The sequence below is a fragment of the Lontra canadensis genome, unplaced genomic scaffold, assembly GCF_010015895.1.
Source record: "Lontra canadensis isolate GAN:19392208 unplaced genomic scaffold, GSC_riverotter_1.0 scaffold63, whole genome shotgun sequence".
NCBI classification, from domain to species: domain Eukaryota; kingdom Metazoa; phylum Chordata; class Mammalia; order Carnivora; family Mustelidae; genus Lontra; species Lontra canadensis.
In genome coordinates, this window is record NW_022631057.1 from 9,577,291 (window position 1) to 9,595,626 (window position 18,336).

The 18,336-nt window shown below is 55.9% G+C and overlaps 1 protein-coding gene across 4 annotated transcripts in view; it reads left to right on the forward strand.

Annotated features, from left to right (window-relative positions):
• The first annotated feature begins 489 nt into the window (after positions 1-489).
• PPFIA4 (PTPRF interacting protein alpha 4) overlaps positions 490-18,336 on the forward strand; it is a 46,704-nt gene continuing 28,857 nt past the window's right edge. For 3 of the 4 annotated variants that reach the window (XM_032878308.1, XM_032878309.1, XM_032878307.1), the window contains exons 1-7: positions 490-556; positions 12,243-12,875; positions 16,127-16,228; positions 16,584-16,748; positions 17,043-17,117; positions 17,347-17,436; positions 18,010-18,201. In XM_032878308.1, coding sequence (XP_032734199.1) covers positions 12,642-12,875; positions 16,127-16,228; positions 16,584-16,748; positions 17,043-17,117; positions 17,347-17,436; positions 18,010-18,201 — 858 coding nt within the window. In that variant the 5' untranslated portion in view covers positions 490-556; positions 12,243-12,641. Of the gene's footprint in view, positions 557-12,006; positions 12,095-12,242; positions 12,876-16,126; positions 16,229-16,583; positions 16,749-17,042; positions 17,118-17,346; positions 17,437-18,009; positions 18,202-18,336 lie in introns of those variants that run through there. The other variant, XM_032878306.1, reaches the window with a different exon arrangement.

The following is an 18,336-nucleotide window of genomic DNA, read 5'->3' on the forward strand; positions in this document are numbered from 1 at the left end:
TTCAAGATTCTCCACTTAAGAAACAGATGCTACCAAGAGAAGAGTAATAAATGGGCGCAAGAGAGCAGGTGTGAAGGGTGACAGACCGTTGGCAAGGAGAACAAGGCCAGGACCGAGGTCAGTTTAGTGAGCAAGTGGTTAGATGAGGAACAAGGGTGGAGGTCAAATGGAGGGACAGGACATGTGCTGCACCTCACTGGGAAGGAGAGGGGGCGCCACTGAGCCCCGACACTTTGGTCGTCCTGGGTAAAATGGCTTTCCGCCACCCCAGCGCGACTCTCCAGGCCAAGTCAAGATGGCGCGCAGTAGCAAAGGGGCTCTCGTCACGTGTCGGGGAGGGGGCGTGGCCTCGAGGGAGCCAACCAGGCCCCGCCCTTGGGGGTGGGGCCAGAGGCCTTCCGGGAGACAGGGGCGGGGCGCTTCGGCGCTGGCGGAGGCTGCAGCTAGCTATCTCCGCGCCGGCTCCGCTCCCTAGGACGCGTCTGGCTCCCCGGGTAGGGGGCGGCTCCCTTCCGCTTCGCAGCTGAGCAGCCCGTCTTTCGACTACTGCAGGCAGGTGAGCGTCCAGAACATGGGGTGGGGAAAGGATGCCGCTTTTCCCACCTCCAGCTCCCCTCCAGTTTGGGGAGGGGTCTCTGTCTAGCGCGCATTGGAAAACAGCATCGTTTTACTCCGGATGTGTCTTCTGCGGCTGACATAGATGCTGCTCCCTCCGCCGCTCCTCGCCGGCCTTTGCAGTGCCCTGTGCCCTTGGGGGTGAGAATGGGGGGCGATGCCCGGTTTGCGGGAGGGCGTGGAGTTCGCCCTCAGCTCCATCAGCCTCGGAGTTGGCAAGTCTCCCGGTGGGAGCTGGATGGACTGCGCCCCCATTAACCATCCTGGAGAGTCAGAGAAAAAGCACCTCTTAGCTCCTGGGCCAGCTCCGCTCATTTGGACACAGGAGGTGCTGAGGTCTTCGCGCTTACCGGGGGTCTTAATCCTTCCCGCGTTGCTGCTAACACCCCTTATTAATGTCGCTAGCTCTCTGTTCCTTGAACTGCCAGTCTCAGGCTCTGCCAGAAATGCCCCCGTCTCCGCAGTGCTAGGGCGATGGGATGGAAGGAGCGGCCAAACTGAGGTCTGGCGGGGGCGGGGGTGAGAGTGGGCGCAACCGGAAAAGAGGGCTGGAATAGGTTCCTGAACTGGGAGGGTGGGAGTAGGGAGTTGACTTTGGACCACGCAGTAGCGGTGTTTTGGTGTTTTCCGGTATAGATCCTGCAGCGTTTGATGGTGGGTGGGAAGAGAGAGGTCGGTTTGGAGGACTTGGAAATGTGTGGGTGGTTTTCTTTGAGGAGGAGGAGGAGGGATCCAGGACAAGGTGCCATTAGGTGCTGATGTCACCTTTGAGGAGAGATATACTGGTAGTATCCATTAGAGGGATATGGGAGTTGGGGCTGCTGTTCTGCTGTTCTTTGGTGAGCAAGTGGTTAAGGAGGAGGCTCTGCTTAGCATGGAGATCCCCTCCTGGTGGGAGCTTACAGGGCCCCTCCAGTAGCTAGGTTTCAGGGACTTCCCTCCGTCTTTCCGGAGGTGTTGGAACTGATACCTAGTAGTTTGTTCAATACTCAACAAATATTTATTGGGCACCTACTGTATGCCAAGCACCATGCTATGTGCTGGGTCTTCTGAAGGCAATTTAGGTCCATGGAGCAGCCGAAAGATACACACAGTAGGCATTCTCTTAACAGCCCCTACTCCCCATTTTGTTACATTGGCTATTACATTATAAAAAAGCAGAGCCCTGTCCACGTGCTTTCAAACAGCTGTCCGAACTGGATTCCAACCCATCCACCCCCTACCACTGTTAACTGGCCAGGTAGTCCCGAGAGAAGCTGCCTTAGCAAAAGGAACAGTTTGAATGATTTCGCTTGGCTGTTTTCTAAGACTCTGACTCCTGAGAAGGCTGCCTGAAAGAAACAGCGTCTCAAAATAATGAGATGATGAGTAGCACAGTGGTTATTGGGGGCTAAGAATGCAGCGAACAGCTGGCAGAGTGGGAGATGCCGGCTCCGGAAGATAGAAGAGTGTGGGCGAAGGGGGTGTGAAGTGAAACCTTGTCCGGGGGAGCTGGGTGTATGCTGGTGAGCAGGTCATGATGTCAGAACTGCGGCGTATATGAGGTCTGGTCTTTGGGTGGTAAGGAGGGATTGGAGGAGGGGCAGGGCAGGCAGCTGGGCTCCTGGGTCTCTTTTCTGAGTTGATGGCTGGAATCTCAGAGTTGGCAGGTGTCATCAGGGACTTTAGTGGGTCCTTTCAGAGCCTCTGAGAATAAAAGGGTGAGAGCTGGGGGGAGGAGGAGGAGCCAGGGTTCAAGCCCAGTGGGGCCAGGGAGCTGGGGTCAAGGGTCTTTAGGGTGTGGAGGCCGTAGCTGAGGAATTTTTCTGCCAGGGATACTCTCCCATGGGGCTCTGTGCCCTTGGATGGGTCACTGTAGAGCAAGGTGTAGCTTCTGATGGGCACAGAGTTGCATGTGGCATGTGTGTCCTGGAGAGGAGCTCGTAAAGAGCAGGGGGGACCACAGAATGGACAGCTGCCTCAGCGTCTAGGTCCCAGGTATGGGACCTGGAGAAACCAAGGGGAGGTCAGAGGGAGGGGCGGTGTGTATCGCAGCCACATGAAGACACCATCTGTCCCCCCTCTGGCCTGCTAGCTCACTGACCTATAATTAGCTCTGGAGGGCATCCTGTGTTGGCTCACAGGAGCGTGGCACTTCAGATGGCCAGGAGAGTAAAAAGTACTGGGATGGACCGTGGTGAGAGGGGCAGCTTCTAGGGGCCCCTCAGTCTCTGCTGTGCTGGGAGGAGCCCACGGGAACTGAGAATGCCTCGAGGGCAGGACCCATGAGGGGTAAGGGCGGGGGTGGGGGGATAGTGGGAGAAGGAGCTCTGAGCTAGCATGGTGTGAAACTCCCAGGCTGGGCAGAGCTTGAGGACGGCCCTCTTCTCCTTGGCAATGGCTCTCCGATCACACAGGAAAATTGACTGCTGCCCAGCTCATTGCTTGGCTCTCAGAGAGCCTTGGTTGGGTGCTGCAGACCACCCCCCCTTCCGCCTCCATCAAGTGTCTTCTATTCCCTTGGGTGAAATCAACTCTAACACAGAGCTGCTTGTTGCCTGTAGGGCTTCGAGGCCCTGGCTGGGGCTGCTTCATTCTGAGAGAGCTGCAGGAGAAACCGCCACCAGTAAATTCAGTTGGTCATACTCCAAGTGGTTCTCTGTGCTGACCCCCAGGCTGTGCCAGAGATTGGGTGTTTGGTCACATGCTACTCCCTGTTGCTTTTAAACCATCGCTTGGGATGGCAGTCTGCCTTTTCACAGGGGATACATTCCAGGACCCTCAGGGGATGCCTGAAACCACAGGTAGTACTCGGATCCTGTATATACTCTATTTTTTCCCCAAGCTCCACACCTATGATAGTTTAATCTATATGTTAGTCCTAATAAGAGATTAACAACAATAACTGATACTAAAATAGAACAATTATAACAATTTACTATAATAAAAATTATGGGACTGTGGTTTCTCTCTCTACGTATCTTACTGTCCTCCCCCTTTTACTTGCGATGATACAAGATAATAAAATGGGGGTGCCTGGGTGGTTCTGTGGGTTAAAGCCTCTGCCTTCAGCTCGGGTCATGATCCCAGAGTCCTGGGATCCAGCCCCGAGCCCCGCATCGAGCTTGCCGCTTGGCAGGGAGCCTGCTTGCCCTTCCCCTCCGCCTGCCTCTCTGCCTACTTGTGATCTCTGTCTGTCAAATAAATAAATAAAATCTTTATTAAAAAAAAAAGATAATAAAATGGCTCCCTGATGGGATGAAGTGAGGAGAATGATGTGGGCACCGTGATGTAGGGTTAGGCTACTGTTGACCTCCTGATGTGTCAGGATCTTCTGCTTCCATCAGTGGTTGACCGCTGGGAACTGAGATCACAGAAAATGAGGCTATGGATGGTGGTGGGGGAACCACTCTAACTGTGTTCTCTCAAGTAGACCATAAACTTTTGGGGGGTTGACGGCATATCTTACCTACCTCTTGTGTCCATGACAACTCTTAGCACTGGATTCAAGGAAATCTACTCCATAGGTTAACTGTTGTATTGAATCGAAGAGGTCTGTCTTCTGATTCCCTGAATTCAATGAAACTAGAAACATTGAACCTGGAGCAGAGCAGCCTTTGGGGACCTAGTATGGTGGTGGTACATCTCAGTGGGATAATTAGATTCTATAGCAGTAGGTAAAGTGAAAATCCCCAGGTCTCCCGTATAGCATGGTATATGGCTGTAGGTTTCTAATGTGGAACAATAACGTTACCGTACAGACGTAGCATACATTACATATTAATTATGTAATGTGTACAGTGATTTTAAAAAGAGTACTTCCATACAATATAATTTTGTAGTTAAGTGTGGAATGAAATAGCTGGTTTGCATTTGAGTCTTTTATGGCTTATTTTGCTCACCCAAGATAGTTAGATTCTTGCAGATAAATTATGCTGCCCGTGTGACTTCATGGCTACTGTCTTCAGATAGATAACTGTCACTTCAAAGGGGAGATAGGTTTCCATTCAATGGAAGAGGAAGTTTCCTTAGGACAATGAGGGCTTCCTCATTTAGCAGGGAGCTCCTGTTCCTGAAGGATAATCAAAGAAAGACTGAGCTGTAAGGGAGGCATGGAAGGTTGGCCTAGGTGACCTCGGAGAAGATGCTTCCAAGTTGGAATATGCAGTTCTAGGTAAGGGATGGGTTGGGGTAGGCGGTGGATGGTAGGGGTCCTTAGCAGCCACTCCAGAAGAGGAGTCCCCTTCTCCTTTCTGGCTTGGAGGATGCTGAGGGTGGAAGGCTTGGGGAGGGGGGACCAGGCCAGGACCTTGGTCTGGGCTGTTTTATGAGGAGTGACACGCCGGGACATCCAGGGGTTGACCACTGCCATCTCTAATGCACAGGGAGTCCTGGGCTTGGATGGGTGGCAGTTAGAAGGGTGGGCTGGGTGCCTTTCCTTGGCCTCGGCTCCCACCAGGCCAACTGCGGAGTACCCAGAATGATTTGCTTTCGTTTGGGTCAGAGCCCCTGGAACAAGTGGGATTTTCATTCTTTCTTTATCCTCTCCATCCCTCCCTCTCCTCCCTCTCATACACACTCACACAGGTTCAAGACTGCGCATGCGTGGACTCTCCTTCATGATCGCGCACGCGCGGAAGCTCTCATGGCACCCACGTGCTCTTCTGAGCATGCGCGATTTCACGACTCCCAGGTGTATGTGCTTACATAGCCACACGCATTCACTCTCATGACTGTACGTGCACGACACGTTGGCATGACCATAGTCCTATGTCGTGAGCCCTTGACAAATGACCACACACAGTCTGTCTCGCCATTATGCGTATATACCCACCATTATATGTGCCGCTCGCTGTGCATGCAACTGTTTGCAGGACTCCGTTCTTATGACCATGGCCGTCTCTGCACACCACATATTCTCATGACTCTTACACACTGTTTCATGGACGCACAGGCCCCCCCCGCCCATACACACACATTCTCTCTCTGATAATCACCGCCTCCCCACACCCTTTGGTCATCAGGCACACACATGATAATGCAGTTCTGAGTACTCTGGACCTTCCATGCCCTGGCCCTGGTCAGCACTTCCCTCTCGTGTTCCTGATGCGGGCAGCTCTGTTTTCTGCTCCAGGACAGCTCCCTCATCTAGGGGCTCATCTACTAACACGGATACTTCTGAGCTTTTTTTTTTTTTTTTTCCAATGCCAGAAGAATCATATTGGGCCTATAGCTTTGGACCCCTAGTTTTGAAAGATTTTTATTCTCCAAATAAGTCACATTTATTACTTTGTTTCTTCTTTTGCAAACAATTTTTAAGGGGATGTATGAGCGTTAACGGATGGCTCTGGTTAGCAGAAGTCAGCCAGGGTTGCCGAACTTAATGAGGTCAGTTCAGCCCAAGTCGTGCGCTGTGTTCCGGGGCTGCAGGCTTGGTTGGTTGAGATCTCTGGGGGCCCTTTAGAATGTGGGAAGGAGTCGGTGGACCCCCCCCCCCCCCCCCCCCCCCCCGTGCAGCCTTCTCAGGCTGGTCGTTCTGTGGCACTGATGTGCTGATTCTCTGAGGGAGCAGGTGTTTACTTAATGGGAGCCTTCTGGAAGCTGTACGTAAACATATGATGCTTTTTCGACTTGGAGCCCTTTTATACAAATGAGACCTTAATCAGACATCCAGAAACATCGACAGATTCGGAACAGATGAGATTATATTAAGAAAAGGGAGTTCAGGGCCTTTTGCCTTTGCCTCCCCTCTGTGCTGTGGTATTGTCCCCGGGCAGGCCCTAAAGGTACTATCTCAGTCTGCAAATCCTGTCTCCTTTTATTTTTTTAAAGATTTTATTTATTTATTTGACAGAGAGAAAGAGAGAGTGTGCAGTGGGAAGGCCAGGGGAGGGTCAGAGGGAGAAGCAGGCTCTTCTCAGAGCAGGGAGCCTGATGCGGGGCTTGATTCCAAGAACCGGGGATCATGACCTGAGCCGAAGGCAGATGCTTAACCGACTGAGCCACCCAGGCGCCCATCCTGTCTTCATTTAAAGAGGTAGTTGCGATGGCTCCACTTTTGGGTATTTTAGAAGAGGAAGTGTTTAGAAGAAGAGACTCCCAGTCCTCCTTTCCCCTCTAGTCTTTGACGTTATTCCCCCTGGGGCGGTGATAGTGAGGGTGACCATAAAGGCAGCTGTGCCTCAGTTTATACCTGTGTTCTGGTGTGAGTGTTCACAGTGCCTCCATTCGTTCTCAGGAAGGGCTCTTTTGGACAGTAAGTCATATACTTACCAAAATGGTAGGCCTTGTCTTGGGAAGAAGTGGCCCATACCTAGTGTGTGGGGAGTAGCTGGGGAGATGGGCTGCATAGAGACAGGCCCAGGGGAGCCTGTTGGATAGAGACCTCGCTCCCTGTGCCTACCTGAAGGTGCCCGGCATGAGGATGTGGAGTCCCTGGGTGGCCTTTGGTGCCCATAGGTCCTGGGGTATTATTTTCTCCTCTTCAGATCAGTTTCTGTCTTATCCCCTTTGACCCTCATGACAACCTAGAAGACCACTAAAACGTGTTGCGTGTTATGGCCTTCATCTTCCAGATTTGGGAACCTGAAGCCCAGAGAAATAAAGTCTCATTGTTGGTCTTTTCGGAGGCCTGGAAAACTGTGTGCTTTTGAAGGGAATCTTGCAGCCATGAGAAACTGTCAGGAGAGCTTTTCCAAGAGGTTTTCTTGGGCAGTGGCTTCCTGTAGCTAATACAGATTTTTAGTTTTCTTAGTATGTTCAGAGTGGGCCTGGCCTGGAGGTGGCTTAGGAGCCTGAGGTGCTCGGATTCACCCCTGAGCGCTGGGCTGTGATCCCAGCCCTCTGTGTACGTGAACTCCAGTGATCCTCAAATCAGCTGTCTGAGGTGGGCATTGCTATCAATCCCCATTTCACAGATGAGGAACTGAGGCTCCGAGAGATTAAGCATCTTTTCCCAGCCACGTGGGTGGTCAGTGGAGGAGCCAGCATCAGACCCATCAGCCTGTTCTACAGTCTGCCTTGCCAAGCGGGGTGGCCCCTGTCTTGCTCTCCAGAAGCTTTCATTTTCAGAAGGCAAGATAAATGAACCTCTTCCCAGGCCTTGAGCCAGTTTTTACTATTTTGGGAACTTGGGCAGGGGTGGTCTGTCCAGAAACAAACCCTGTCACACGTGTCTGTTCCATTCTATGTACGTTACAACCCCTGCGTTGGGGCATCCAAAGGTAAGTAGGGCATGGTTCTTAGCCCTGGGTCTTCCGATGAGATGATGTATCACGGAGAGAGGTAAGAGTAAAAGGCCGTGCTGGGTCTGTGGAAGGCTTGATCTTACTGGGGGGGATCACAGAAGGCCCCATGGACGAAGTAGTGTTTGAGGTGGGCTTAGAAGGGTGATTGGAAGTGCCTTAGGCTGACATGGAAGGGGAGACTGAGGCAGGCTGGGTGAGATGCCAGGATCTCGTGAGCAGTGGTCCAGGAGCATGACAGTGAGCAGGGGAGGAAGCTCACTGGGCTCTCACAGGAGAGGAGGAGTGAGGGCAAGGCTTTTTTGGGGCAGTGGGCTGAACAGGGAAAGGGACGGGAGGAGGAGAAGCTTCTGGGTTAGAGGGAAGGAGAGGTGAGCAGTTGGACGTCATTGTCCTGGGAGGGTAGTATCTGGAAACCCCACAGGGTGAGGGGAGCCGAGGGGTGTCCTCAGTTCCTGAGGGATGTGGTGTGGTGTGCGGGTCTCAGGGGACTGCTCACAACTCAGTGGGGAGCCCCTAGGGGAGATGGGGTTGGGGGAGGGATTTAGATGGATGGTGGCTGAAGCCTTGGACATGGGTCACCTCTGGTGGGGAAGTGGCCCCCTGGGGAGCGTGGTGGTTGCTCGTCAGGGGCCTTCCTTCTCCAGTGGGGTGGGTGGAGGAGGGCCAAGGATAGATGGCCCTGGGCTGCCATGCCCTTGGGCGAGGGTGAGAAATCGTGAAGGAGTCACAGTCTTTCTTGCCCTTTCTTAACTCCTCTCCCTGCCTTGGAGTCAGACAGACTGGGATAGAATCCGAGTTCTTCCTCTTCACAGCTCTGTAGACTCGGGTACATGACTCTGAGACCCAGTCCTCACGTCTGCAGAAGGGGAAGGACTGTGTCTTCCTTGCGAGGGACTGTGAGGATTAAAGTAGGTGAATGGAGGACAGCCTGGCCTGGGGTAAATAGCCAGTAAGTCAGAGCTACTCTCATAATTGGTATGATTTTCCCGGAGGACCACCTCCCTTCTTCTGGCCCAGTGGGGGCAGGGCCCGCCTGTCTTACCGCTTCGCTCCGGGGCCTCCAGCCTGAGGCCCACTCACACGGGCACAGCGGCAGCCAGCTTCGCCCTGGCCCTCTGGCCCCCATGGGGCCACCGGCTGTGCCCTCCAGGAGCTCCCTCACCAAGGTGGGGCCCAGCTGGCATCTGGGAGGGCTGTGGGGAGCCAGCCAGTTGCGTGTGTGCAAGTGTGTGGCTGGTCAGATCATCAGGCCCAAGTGCACAGCCCTCCTGTTTGTGCGGAAGAGATGGGGGTGATTTTTGAGAAGCCAGAGAGGCCTCTGATTTGCCTCTTCTGGCAAGAAGAGCCCAGACACCTGGTGTGGGTCTGACAGCCCCCCCCCCCCCCCCGCCAACTCCCGCCACATGCACACACACACCCTCACGCCTGCTCTCTCTGGAGCCCTCTCCCTCTGTTTCACAGCCTGCCCACACTCCTCGCTGGCAAAGCCCCTCAAATGCTCACTTTGGGGGCTGGTAGCTGTCGCCTCAGAATCAGGACCTGGGAGCGTTACTTAGAAATTGTGCAGGAGTCGAGGAGGCTTCTGTGAGGCTGAGATGATAATTACGCTATTTAAAGCCGGCCCCGGAGCCAGAAGGAGCCAGGTGTCCCCGCCTGGCTGGCCTTGAGCTCCCTTCTGCTCTCCTCGATGCACCGGCGGGACCAGGGCGGGGGGTTCCTTCTGCTCTCCTTGCTGCACCGGCCGGGGCTGGGGCAGAGGGTCTCGGGCAGCCGTCTTGGGGCATCGAGCCTGGCAGCACCCTCTGGGCTCATCCACAGCCTGCTCTCCACGATGCCATTTCACAAGGGGAAGCACAGTGGCACCCGGCTGGGAGGGAGGCTGGGAAAAAGCCTTGCTTACACAGCCAGCTTCTCTGTTGCCAGAATGACCAGAAGGATTTGAGGAGGCCAAGTTGGACCAAATAGCTAGCACATCACAGTGGGCGGCCCGAGGTCTGTTCTCCCTTGCTGAGAACTTCCAAGCCCTTTCCACAGGCCCGCCTTTGCACACCACCGATGGTCCTTCACACACCCCTGCAATCCTGCGCTGCTTTCTGTTTATCTGTGATCTCCTCCCTGGAGGGTGGGCAAAACAAGGGTCGTGGGTTCCATCTGACAGCAGAGTTCTCAGTAGGCGGTGACAAGCCCAAGGTCATCCCGCTGATCTGTGGCAGAACCACAGCCTCGCTGTCCAGAGTCCCAGCTCTGGGCTCCCTCCTCTCCACTACCCTGCAGGATGCTCGGGATCTGTTGGGCTGAGGCGGCTCCTGGACCCCTGAGCTCCTGAGCACACCATGGCTCTTCTCCAAAGGACAGATTCTGCCCCCAGGAGCCCATTTCCCAGCCTAGCCTTCCCTCCTGCTCTCTCATTTTTTTCTTGGAGTGGGGTGAGGGCGTGGGAGGGAATGACGGCCCGGCCGCTTGTGAGCTTGGAGAGGTCTGGGGGTGGGGGGGCGGTATCATGGCTTTCAGCCTCAGAGATCAGAGCATTCAGGGTGGATGGGAGAACTGGGGGAATGGCTGTTATCAGCATCAGTGAGTTGTCAGTCCTGGCAAGACTGGGCTGGCAGCCCGGTCCTGTCCACCCCCTGCTGCTCTGTGGGGTGGGGACGTTAAGGTGTGGGGGGGGTGCAGACCAGGGAGCTACTTTTCACCTCTGTGATTTGCTGGGACACTGCCCTCCACAGTGGCTGTTCAGCTTGGGGAAAGGATCCCCTGGGTTAGTGTCAATGTCCAGTTTGTGTCGAGAGCAGGTGTGTGGCCACATGCTTAGGTCCCAGGTCCCTAGGTTTCTGCGTCTGCCTATGTGTGTGTGTGGGCACACCTCCGTGCCAGCCTGAAAGCCCAGGCCCCCTGGGAAGGGCTGTGGGGGTGAGCTCAGGAGTTCTCAAGCTGGTGCTCTAGCTTGTGTCCCATCCAGGCTCACATTCCTCCCCAGCCTCCCTCTTGCTGCTTCCATTTCTGCCTAGATCCCGAGTACTTGGTGGGGGGTGGGGTGGCGGGGGAGATGACAGTCAGGTTCAGGTGGAAGGGGTGTGGCCCTTCTATGGTTGCCCTGCTGGGCTCAGCCCTGCCACAGGCTGGGGGCTGCCCAGGGTCTGACTTCTCATGTTGGGTCCTGACACCTCCTGTCTCTTCCCTGACCGTCCCAATCTGCCTGTCGCCCAAGCTGGCCACCTAAGGGGTAGGCGAGACGCTGTCCCCATGTCTCCCAAATGGGGAGGTTAGGGTAGGGAGGAAAGCACCATATATGGAGCGTCTCCTGTGTGCCTAGGGCTGTGCTGGCTGCCTCCCATCTTGTTTCTCATGCAGCAGGAGCTCTGAAGACAGCTTCCTCTGAAAACCGACTAAAGTGGTGGTCTTCCAGCAGCGGGCAGGGCACCTGGAAGCCCATGACGGGCAGAGAAATCCCCAGCTGCAGCCACCTTCCCTAGCACACCTTCCTTTGCTCTGACCACTGGGCTTCCCTGTGCCGGGCTCCAGGGGTTCCTGGAGTCAGGCTGTGCACACGCTAACTGCCCTGGCTGGTGATGGCTGTAGACAATTACACGGAAGGAGAAGATGTCTAGCCATGAGCCGGGGCCCGTACACATCAGGAAAGTGACACCCCGTACCCCCCGCATGACCCCGGGTCCCTTCACCTCATTCAGGTCTTGCTCCGCTGACACGGAGGTGGTGGGCCACAAATTCAGTGTGGCAGCCTGCTGTCTGCCTGGTTTCAGGAGTGGGGATGACTTGAACCAGAGCCTCTTTCCCAAATGATGGGCATGGAGCCGGTCAGGGCTGTCTGCCACCCCTGTGCCCAGCCTGTGCCTTTCCAAGGAACCAGACTGTGTCAGTGGTCTGGGTAGGAGCTGCCCTGCCCCTGTTTCCTGTGACCCTAGTGCTCCCCTGCCCATGAAGAGCCCTTTAACCCCTTCTGTGCTTACCTTGGCCTAAGTGCGGGGGAGAAGGCTATGGTGAGGCCAGAGACCCTATCCCCCCACTCTTCTCTCCCACCCCCGGGTCTCAGGAGGACTCTGGCCAGCCTGCTGGCTGCTCCCTTGCCACTGACTGAATCATTTCTATATTTGGCCAGTGAGCCACGTGGGTGGGGAACCACTCCACTGCGGCTGTACTTCTGACAGCTGGGGGTGGGGAGAGCTAGAGGCAGAGGCTACAGCAGGCAGCGGGCATGTGCATTCCTTGGGAGAAGTGAGCAAGGCGCCATCTGAGTGAGTAAGCCTGGAGAAGGGGCATGCGCCAATGCCTCGCTCTCCTCCCCCACCTTCTGGTCCAGGTCCTGTGTCCTGTGCCCCCACCCCCACCCCTGGATGCCCTTCTTTACTCAGCTGGTCCTCACGGCAGCCTCTTCTTCCACAGACCACTGCCTTCCAGTAACGATGGGTGTCGCTAGACCCAGCTGGGACTCGGCCAGGCTCCAGCGCTCAGCCTAAGCGGAGGGCCCTCTTCCAGCCCTGCTCCGTCTGCCTGTCATGGCCACATTTGGCTGCTGCCTGCTTGTCTGGGGACATAGGGCACCCAGCCCCAGCCCTGAGAGGTTAAACCTGACCCTCTGGCTCCAGTCCACAGGGGTGCCCCGGGCACCAGGCCCCTTCCAGAGCAAGAGCAACTGATGCCATGGGAGAAGTGCCCGCCCACCCGTCCACTTGCCTGGCGCCGCCTGCTCGGAGACCCATGCCCTGGGTCCCCCCGGAGGTGTCAACCCTGTGAACTCCGTCCCAGTCCCCTGCCGCTGAGAAGGCCCTGCCCACCCCCACCATGTGTGAGGTGATGCCCACAATCAATGAGGGGGACCCACTGGGGCCCCCCCACAGCGCCGATGCTGACGCCAACTTTGAGCAGCTGATGGTCAACATGCTGGACGAGCGGGAGAAGTTGCTGGAGTCCCTTCGGGAGAGTCAGGAGACCTTGGCGGCCACGCAGAGCCGGCTCCAGGACGCCCTACATGAGCGGGACCAGCTCCAGCGCCACCTTAACTCCGCCCTCCCCCAGGTAAGGCCACGTGGTCCGCACCTCCCTCATCCCTCAGCTCTCCCCTAGCCCCGCAGAGCCCAGCACGGGTGAGCTCTGGGTCCTCAGTTTATCTGCACCATTTGCATATCAACAAATGGAATTCACAGATCTTTTAATTTCCCTTCATCTGCCTGCATAAATCCTTTCCCACTTCCAAGCTCCTCGGCCTGGGATTGGGCCTGGGATTGGTTTCACCCGGAGAAATGGATGGAATTTGATGCTGGAAGAAAACCCAGCCATAGCTGTCCACTGCAGTGAGCCATGCGGCCAGCAGGTGGCACCCTAGACTGGAAAGACACCTCTGCCTTGCTGGCGCCTCATCAGCGCCCTATTCTCGGAGGTGGTGGGTGGGGAAAGGGAGGGTGGAAATGGAGAAGTCTTAGGATCATCTAGTCCACCTCTTATCGCACAGATGGAAAGAACAAGAGGCATGGCATAGAAAAGTCTAGGCAGAGCTGGATTTAGAAGCCAAGTATCTTGACACCTGTCTTGGGCTCCTTAATCAACACCACCACCACTGCTAGCAATGAAGTCACCATTTCTGTGTTTTCTGGGTATTAAGCACTCTGTGTGCAGTTTGCTTCGCTAAATGCTCGCAGCTATGAAGTTGGTACTGTTACCACCATCATTTCTATTTCACAAGTGATGGAAGGTGATGCTTGAGGAGATTAGCCGGTTGCCCAGCCTGTGTGTGCGTGTGTGCGTGCATGCGTGCATGTGTGTGCATGCGTGCATGTTTGTGTGTGTGCATGTGTGTGTGTGTGTGTTGCTGCCTGGACCGGGGAAGCAGCCGTGAGGAGCCATACGTCCACCGTTTCCCCACTTGTGGGGAGAAGAATCAGGGTGAACCCAGGTGGACCACAGGACTCTCCTGCCCAGTGCTCAGAAGTGGTGGGGGCAGAGGCCTAGTGGTGCTTCATGGAGAGGGATAGAGAGTCCTGCGGGAGGTCAGGGTTCAGGAGGCCCTGAACAAGCCATAGATTGAAGGAGCCAGGCCCTGCCCCTGGGGCCAACAGACTAGAAAGGAGACAGATAAAAAGCCGAGTGACTAGAAGTCCAGGTAGGTAGGGGAAGAGAAGAGCGGCACCAACAGTCATTTAAACTGCATCAGTGTTAAAAGTTGCTGCCTTTGGCAGACCTGTGCTAAGCACTTTACATACATTGGCTCATTTGATCATCGTAGCAACACGGAATGAGGCATGTCCTTCTATCTTATAGATAGAGGCGGAGCTTCAGAGAGTCTAGGTGACTTGTCCAAGGTCACATAGCTAATGGGACAGAGCTGGGATTTGAGTTTAGCCCCATGCCGGGAGCTGCTGGCAGGCAGGGCTTATGTGTTTCTTGTCACTATGTCCCCAGGGAGCATCACAGGACCTGGTACATGGTAGGTGTTCACGGTAGTTGTGGTTGAACGATGGGTTCCTAAGCTGGTGCTGTTGAGCTCTGTTCCAGGCAGCATTCAGGGCAGGGAGACAGCCTTCCTCTGTGGAGTCTGGAAAGGTTCCAAGGACGTGTATCCTTTGAGACAGACTTTGAAAGATAGATGTGATTTCATCACCTGGTGACAGAGGGTTGGGCTTTCTGTGGGGGTGTAGCCCACTGAGCAAAGGTGTGGAATCAAGACAGTTTGCTGGTGATTGGACATGGCAGGAGACCCAGGTTGACCAGGTTTTAGGGTGTATGAAAGGAGCCCATGAGAGAGAAGCTTGAAAAACAGGATCCTCAGGGCTTATATTCCACGTTGTGGACAACGCTGGGCTTTGGGAGACTGTCCTGGCAGCATTGTGTCCAATGGGCTCGGCAGATGTCCTGGTTGGGGAGCCCAGGGAAGGGCGGGGAGGAGAGGACGGGTCCTTCGGTGGTGGCGCCATGGCGTGGGGCTAGGGACATGCTGAGTTCCATCTCTGGGTATATGTACGTGTGCGTGTGTGCATGATGTGTTTGAGTGTGAGTGTGTAATGCGTGTGAGTGGGCGTAAGAGTGAATGTGTGTGAGTGTGCGTGTGCATGATGTGTGTGTGTGTGTGTAAAGGAGGGGAGCAGCACCGGGGCCATGCCTGGCTGGTGAGATGTTTGGCCACCTTTGGCCATGGCCTTGACAGAAAGACAATAATCAAGGAACAAGGTTGGAGAGATCTGAGGCTTCTCAGGCTCTGGCATCCCTGGGTCCTTTGGCCCCTTCCCACAGCCCTTGTCCCTGTTGCCTAAGCTGGAGTGATAAGAGGGGATTGCTTTGGAATTCTTCCTTCAATCACGAGTCCTTGGTGGACGGAAGGAGGCTTCAGTTAGGAGAGGGCTGCAGCTGCTGTTCAGTCCCTCCCAGACCCTCCACATCCACAGTTCGGGCCACCTTTCGGAAAACCTTTCTGGAATGAGGTGATGTCTGCTTGAATAAGTAGGGCACAATGGACCTGGAACTGCGGGGCCAGCCTCTCACCCTTATGTGCTTGTCCTCACTGAGATGCGTGGGCTGGAAAGGTGTCTCGGTGTGTCTGGGCCTGACAGTGTGGGGACAGGGCTCCTCAAAGGGTCACTTTGGGCATGGGTACTCTGTAAGGCCAGAGCGAGTGCCCTGGCATCAGGCACCAGGTTGCAGTCCTGGACTAAGGAAGTGGGGGTCCCTGGGATGTGGACTAGAGCCACATGGCTGACCAGGCAGGTCTGCAGGCTCTTCTGTTCCCACATACATGGGTCCTTATTTCAGTCCCTTTATTTCACGGCCACCCGTATCTTGCAAAGCCCTGGCGGCGGGTGCGTGGGAGGGAGCTCCCTGGGGCACTCACTTCAAAGCCCCCTCTCTTCCTTATCTAATATCCACCAGTCTCTGTCGGGACCTTGCCTTGCCAACCCAGAGGTGAGACTCCCCTCCATCTGTTTCTAAAGGATAATGTCATTGAGCAGAAATACAAACTAGGGGGCAGGATATAATGGGGTTATGTTGTTGGCTGGAGGGGGAAGGGGCCTCAGAACAGATTCTTTGACTTTCTCACTCTTGTTTCCACCTCCGTCCCCTCGTACCCTAATGTGTACTTGGAGTGGATGGAGGACCCAGAGATGGGGACCCCTCTGGGGGCATGGATGCTAACTGTGGGTTTGGATGGATGGGGACTTTTCTGGGGGCAGGTGCCAGAAGTAAGGGGTGGGTGAGAAGATCCCATCACCGATGTGGGCATGCAGGGCACTGGTTAGGGGGCAAGTCCCCGAGCACTTAGGGGCCTTGGGGGTTTTTAGGAATTTGCCACCTTATCTCGGGAGCTGAGCATGTGTCGGGAGCAGCTTCTAGAAAGGGAGGAAGAGATATCAGAGCTGAAAGCAGAGCGGAATAACACGAGGGTAAGTGGGGTGACCTGGTGTGTGTGTGTTGTGGGGTGAATCCCCCACCGAGGGCGTGGCCAGGGCCGGGCACATCCCCGGCCCCATGCTGACCTCTTCCTGTCTTATGTTCTGGGGTCAATCCTAGGTTTCTGCCCCATAGATGAGGGTGGCCCTGGGAACGTCTGGGTCTTGGGACAGAGGCTGGGGCAGCTGGCATGGGGCAGCAGCTGTTCACCAACCTGAAGCATTTCAACATTTTAATAAGGGGGTGCACGCCCTACTCATGTCTTCTCAGTGGTCACGGGGGTCCTGCTTCTAGCTCCCGGGGCACTGCTCACAGCCCTCCCTCTTGCCCTGCCCCGTGCCCTGCCAGTTGCTCCTAGAACATCTGGAGTGCCTGGTGTCCCGCCACGAGCGGTCGCTGCGGATGACTGTTGTGAAGCGCCAGGCCCAGTCGCCTTCAGGGGTGTCCAGTGAGGTGGAGGTGCTGAAGGCCCTCAAGTCGCTGTTCGAGCACCACAAGGCCCTGGACGAGAAGGTAGCCGGCCTAGGCCTGCAGCCTGGCCCACCCCACCACCCGGCCTCGCCTCTGCGCGTCCCTCCTCTGCGGTTTCTGCACCTGGTGTTGAGGGAAAACTGCCCTTGAGCTTCGCCCCGGCCCCTCCTCCCACCAGCCTTATTTCCGGGTCCTGTGTTCCGTTCCCTCTCGGAGATGGGCCTCTTGGCAGGCCCCTCTCTCTGCCCCAGTGCTGGTAGACCAAGGCCAGGCTCCTGCAGCCGGAGTCCCGTGGGGTCCCTTGTGTCTTCCTCCATCTCCCCTTACCCCGGGCAGGTGCGGGAGCGGCTCCGAGCAGCCCTGGAGCGAGTGACCACCTTGGAAGAGCAGCTGGCAGGGGCCCACCAGCAGGTGAGCCACCCGCCCGCCCTCCACCTGCAGGCTGCAGCTCCCGGTAGCCAAGGCGGGTTCACTGCTCTGCCCCACTTGCTTCTGCACTGGACTTCTTCCCACGGTCATGGCTGGAGACCACTAGCTAACGCAAGGCTGGGAGGAGGCAGGGGACTCAGAAGGGTCTGGAATACACCGGAAGTTCTCTTCTTTTTGACTCACCACCCTGGGGGCTTTGCCCTCCATACAGGTGTCTGCCCTGCAGCAAGGGGCTGGGGTTCGCGATGGAGTGGTGGAAGAGGAGGGGACCGTGGAGAGGGGACCGAAGCACCTGTGGAAGGTGGGTCATGGGGAACTGCGTGGCAGGGGCAGGGCTGCCCCCAGACGGGATGTGAGGGCCCCACACTGAGTTTGTTCAGGAGAACAAACGCTTGAGTGAAATTCGGGGCTTTCTCCAATATTCCCATGTCTCTTTCCTTCTTCCCCCTACCCCATACGCAAAGAAATTGATAGATTTTGTGTGTGTGTGCCCCACATGCTGCTAGGCGCCTACTCTGTTGTTTGCTGGAATCCTTAAGGCACTGTGTGTGTCAGTGTCAGATCCGATCCATTCTCTCTCCCCGAGCCTTTGTTCCCCTAATCATGCCCCTTCCCGGGTGACAAGATTCTGAGACAGCAGGTAAAACTAGACACTACGGTTTTTCAAAAGAAACACAGGAGAACAAGGGTGTTTTGTTTGGTCCCTGTCTGGCTCGAGCTCCTGGGGCCCCGAGGAAGGCCGGTGCTGCTGGAGGTGTGCACGGTCATTGGAGGCAGAGCTGGGATCTGCTCTGGGAGTGCCGTCCCTGGGGTGGGCCAAGGGAGTGGGCTACCCCGGGCCCGATGACTGACTCACGGCTCACTGTCCCCGGAGGATGACACGGGCCAGGTAGAGGAGCTGCAGGAGCTCCTGGAGAAGCAGAACTTTGAGTTGAACCAGGCTCGGGAGCGATTGGTCACCCTGACGGCAACAGTGGCCGAGCTTGAGGAGGATCTGGGCACTGCCCGCCGGGACCTCATCAAGTCTGAGGAGCTGAGCAGCAAGCATCAGCGGGACCTCCGGGAGGTGAGCTCGGGCCCCTGCCTGCCCCCACCTGGTTGCCGTGTGCAGGCATTCAGCACTCTGGAGAGCAGCTGCTAGGATGCCCTAGGTGTGGAGGGAGGCCAGGCTGGGGCTGGGGAGTTTAAGAGGGAACACTGG